The sequence below is a fragment of the Eimeria acervulina genome, genomic scaffold (assembly GCF_000499425.1).
Source record: "Eimeria acervulina Houghton genomic scaffold, Eah_scaff12, whole genome shotgun sequence".
In the NCBI taxonomy this organism is placed as follows: Eukaryota; Apicomplexa; class Conoidasida; order Eucoccidiorida; family Eimeriidae; genus Eimeria; species Eimeria acervulina.
The window spans coordinates 123,233-127,857 of NW_013550337.1; the positions used below are offsets into that span (position 1 = coordinate 123,233).

Genomic DNA, 4,625 nt, shown 5'->3' on the forward strand with positions numbered 1-4,625 from the left:
TCATACCTGCGGATAGCGTTGACTGAAATGTGTTAAGAGCAAATTCTCACACCCGCACTCTCCAGCTGTACGCACAAACCCTAAACCCTAAACCCTAAACCCTAAACCCTAAACCCTAAACCCTAAACCCTAGACCTTGAACTATTTATGACTCTAAGGGGTTTGCAATGCAGCTTAATCTGCTGCTCATCCCAGTAAACAGTTTCTAAAGCAGCAGCACAGGGGCCCCCTGAGGGGCCCCCCAAGGGGGGCCCTATAGGGGGGCCTCTATTGTCGGATGTTCAAGTTTGTGTTGCATTTCTGTTTCTAGGGTTTAGGGTTTAGGGTTTAGGGTTTTTTACCTCCTTTAATTACTTCGCTGATAGCAGAATGTTTTTTTTCTATGGCCTCCGAGAGGAGACTGTCTTCAAATGTCGCTGAGGAGACAAAGGAGACAAAATAAATAAAGGAGACAAAATAAACAAATAAGAGAGACACAATAAACAAATAAGAGAGACACAATAAACAACAGAGACAGCAAAAGCAAATAAGAGAGACAGATTAAACAGACAGAGAGAAAATAAACAAATAAGAGAGATACAGTAAACAATAAGAGACAGAATAAACTAAGCAGACAAAATAAATAAAAGGAGAAAAAATAAACAAAAAGAGAAAGAAGAGACAAAAGAGACAGAAGAGACAAAGGAGACAGAAAAAACAAAGGAGACAAAATAAATAAAATAAATAAAGACGAAGGAGACAAAATAAACAAAGGATATAGAATAAACAGAAAGAGACAAAAGAAACAAAAGATAGAAGAGACAAGAGAGACAGAAGAGGCAGAGACAGATAAAGAAGAGAGACAGAAGGGACAGAATAAACAGAAAGAGACAGAAAGAGAAAGGAGACACATAAAGAAAGGAGACAGATAAAGCAAGGAGACAGATAGAGAAAGGAGACAGAGAGAGACAAGAGATATAATAAACAAAAAAGACAGAATAAACAAAGGAGACAGAAGAAGAGAAGCAGCAGCAGAGAAACAGCAGCATTGAAGAAAAGCAGCAAGCGCTACAGGAAGAGACAGCTGGAAGGGCCTCAAGGAGACAAAAGACAGAAAGAGACAAAATAAAAAAGAAAAAACAAAAGACAAAAGGAGACAGGAGACATTAACTCCTAACAATCTTTTTACTAAGAGCAGACACCTTATTAGCACAATACTAAATACTACACAGAGGGGCCCTTCATCAAAACAGGCAGAGGGGCCCCCTGATGCTGCCTCACTGCTGCAGCAGCTGCTGCTGCAGCTGCTGCTGCTACATGTGCTGCTGCTCGTGCTGCCACTGGAGCTACTCCTGCTGCTGCAGCTACGCCTGTTGCTACTGCTGCCGTTCGTGCTGCTGCTACTCCTGCTGCTGCTGCTACTCCTGCTGCTGCTGCTACTCCTGCTGCTGCTGCTGCTGCATGCATGCATACCTTCGTGCAGCAGGAGAGTACAATTATTAGCTAAGGCGAAGAGCTGGGGACAAGGTCGGGTGTCTCCAGAGTAAACAACAGAAAGAGCGCCCAAGTCAACGCGAACGCCAAACGAATCCGGAATGTGATCCACCTGCAACGCCAAACCCTAAACCCTAAACCCTAAACCCTAAACCCTAAACCCTAAACCCTAACCAATAAACAGTGAACAATCAACCCCAATCAATAAATAATGAACAATAAAACAATAAACAATAGACAATAAACAATATACCCTAAACAATAACCCTAAACCCTAAACCCTAAACCCTAAACAATAAGCCTTAATCACAAACACTCAGGTGGCCCCTCCGGCCAAAGCAACGCGGAGATAATTCCAAGAAAAAGATAAACAGATTTACAGGCAGACAGAGGCAGCTGCTGCTGCAGCAACACTAGCTGCTGCAGCTCATCCAGCAAGACCGGCAGCAACAGCAGCAACAGCAGCATCAGCACTAGCAGCAATAGGACCACGAGCAGCTGCAGTAGCAGCACCACCACCAGCAGCAACAGCAGCAGCAGCACCGGTAGCAGCAGCAGCCCTACCAGCAGCAGCACTACCAGCAGCAGCAGCAGCAGCAGCACTACCAGCAGCAGCACTACCAGCAGCACTACCAGCAGCAGCAGCAGCAGCGGGATCTTACGGGTACAGTTCTGATTTGCAGTGCTTCTGCTTCTCCAATCCACGCTGCTGCTGCAGCAGGAGAGAGGTGAAGAGCAGAGAATGTCTCCTCTAGCGGCGATATCAGCGACTCGCAGCAAACAAAGACGTGAGGCATTGCAGCCATCTCCACAGAGACAAACTCAAACCACTCCTGCAATAAACCACAAACCCTAAACCCTAAACCCTAAACCCTAAGCCCTAAACCCTAAACCCTAAATTGTAAAGGCTAAAAATTAAATCGTGTCGCTTAGACGCACAAAAAATATTCAATAACAGAGAGATGAAGGCAACAAAAGTCACAGATAAGCAGCAGCAACACCAGCAGCAGCAGCAACACCAGCAACAGCATCCGGCAGAGCAGCAGCACCAGGAGAACCGGAAGCAGCAGCAACAGCGGCAGCAGCAGCAGTGCCAGACGCAGCAGCAGCGGTGCCAAGAGCAGCAACAAAGACAGCAGCATCAGCAGCACCAGCAGCAACAGCAGCAGCATGAGCAGCACCAGCAGCAACGGCAGCAGGACACCAGCACCAGAGGCAGCAGCAGCAACAAAAGCAGCAGCAGCAACAGCAGCAGCAGCAACAGCAGCAGCGACAGCAGCAGCAGCAGCAGCAGCAGCAACAGCAGCAGCAGCAGCAGGACCTGCAGCCTAGCTGGTGCAATGAGGAGGGGGGGTTTTGCTTCTGGCCAAAGCGCAGCGCGCGTCTGCAGCAGCGAGAGGACCCCCAAGTGATGGTCTGCGTGAGAGTGCGAGATAAAAATAAATCTAAAGAAAAGAAAAAAGAAAAAAAGAAAAAGAAAAGATATAAATAACAGAAGCTCCACATACACCCCAACATAACAAACAAAATAATGTGCAACAACCAGACCCTTTGCATGCACAAACCAAATAAATACCTGCTCGACTCCAGCAGCAGTAACAGCAGCAGCAGCAGCAGCAGCAGCAAATGCAACGGCCTCAGCGACAGCAGGATCAGCAGCAGCAGAACCAGCAGCAGAAGCAGCAGCATTTGAAGCGTTGACGTTTACGCTGGCCGAAGCACCACAGCCAGCAGCAGCACCACCAGCAGCAGCAGCAACAGCAGCAGCAGCAGCAGATGCAACAGCAGCAGCAACAGCAGCAGCAGCAGGGGACGGACTGTATGGAGAGCAGTATCTGCAGGAACTCCTCCTCTGTCTCTGTTGCTGCTCGCAGCTGGGAGAGAGACCCCTCACCGAAGTCAAGAACAATGCCTAGAGCAAAGGAGACAGGAGAAGCAGCAGCATGCGTCTGTCTCTGTTTGCTGCAGTCTGTCTGTTTATCTATCCCTTTGTATCTGTCTCCTTCATCTCTAGCACGCTCTGTCTCTACCGAGTGCTGCTGCTTCGCTTCTCTCTTTGTCTCTGCCTCTGCTACTTCTCTTTGTCTCTTTCTGTCTCCTGGGGTTTGCTTGCTGCGGTGTCTGTCTCCTTTTCTCTCTCTCTCTCTCTATATATATATATATACATATGACACAGCAGTATATATACGCAAATATATATATATATATATATATATGCATGTATGTATATATTATGAGGCAAACAGACAGCCGGCAGAGACAAACAAAGAGAGAGAAGAAAAGGAGACAGAGACAAACAAAGAGAGAGCAAGAAGAGACAAAGAGACAGCTGAATAAAACAAAGCAAGAAGAAACAGAGACAGACAGAGACAGAGACAGCCGCATATATAAAGAGACAGCGTAAAGAAGGAGACAAGCAACAGCAACGCATGCATGCAAAAGAGGAGACACATAAGACAATAATAATAATAATAATAATAACAATAATAAGAAAAGATATACAGGCCCCCTATATGCAAATAAAAACTCTGTCTCTTACTTAAACTTGCAGATAAAGTAAGTATGCAGCCAGACACATTCCTATAGTGTGATGGGGCTGCAGACCCTGTCCCTAATACTCTTAATGAGGGGCCCCCAAACCAATGGGGGGCCCCTGATGTCTCCTTGGGGGCCCCTGCTGTCTCCTTGAGGGCCCCTGCTGTCTCCTTGAGGGCCCCTGCTGTCTCCTTGGGGGCCCCTGCTGTCTCCTTAGGAGGCAAATAAGCAGCAAATTTCTCCTTTAAGGCATTGTAAGAGTCAGCATCAAACAGAGACTGTTCAGAGACAAAGACAAAAAAAATATAAAAATATCATCGCCAAAGGATTAATAAAATTTATATTAATATAATAATATAATTAATATATTATATATATTATACATACATAGTATTATTATAATAGTTATAATTAGCATTAATACTAATATAATAATTATAAATAATATTAATAAAATAACCACAAAGAATATTAAGTAGTTCAATTATTATAAATAATATTATTATTAATATAATATTTTAAGAGAGCATTAATATTAACAAAATAATTACACATAATATTATTATTAATAAAATAATTATGAACAGTACTGATATTAATATAATAATTATAAATAA

At 44.3% G+C, this 4,625-nt stretch overlaps 2 protein-coding genes across 2 annotated transcripts; one reads left to right on the forward strand and one right to left on the reverse strand.

Moving 5' to 3' along the window:
* Nucleotides 1-2,279, reverse strand: EAH_00003520 (hypothetical protein, conserved; the record flags this gene model as incomplete). Its single annotated transcript, XM_013397490.1, has 4 exons — nt 1-65; nt 342-416; nt 1,453-1,585; nt 2,136-2,279. The coding sequence occupies 4 exons, from the start codon at nt 2,277-2,279 to the stop codon at nt 1-3; spliced, it is 417 nt and encodes a 138-aa protein (XP_013252944.1).
* Nucleotides 2,280-2,435: 156 nt separating this feature from the next.
* Nucleotides 2,436-2,885, forward strand: EAH_00003530 (hypothetical protein; the record flags this gene model as incomplete). Its single annotated transcript, XM_013397491.1, has 1 exon — nt 2,436-2,885. One exon carries the CDS (start codon nt 2,436-2,438, stop codon nt 2,883-2,885), a length of 450 nt encoding a protein of 149 aa, XP_013252945.1.
* Nucleotides 2,886-4,625: the final 1,740 nt, after the last annotated feature.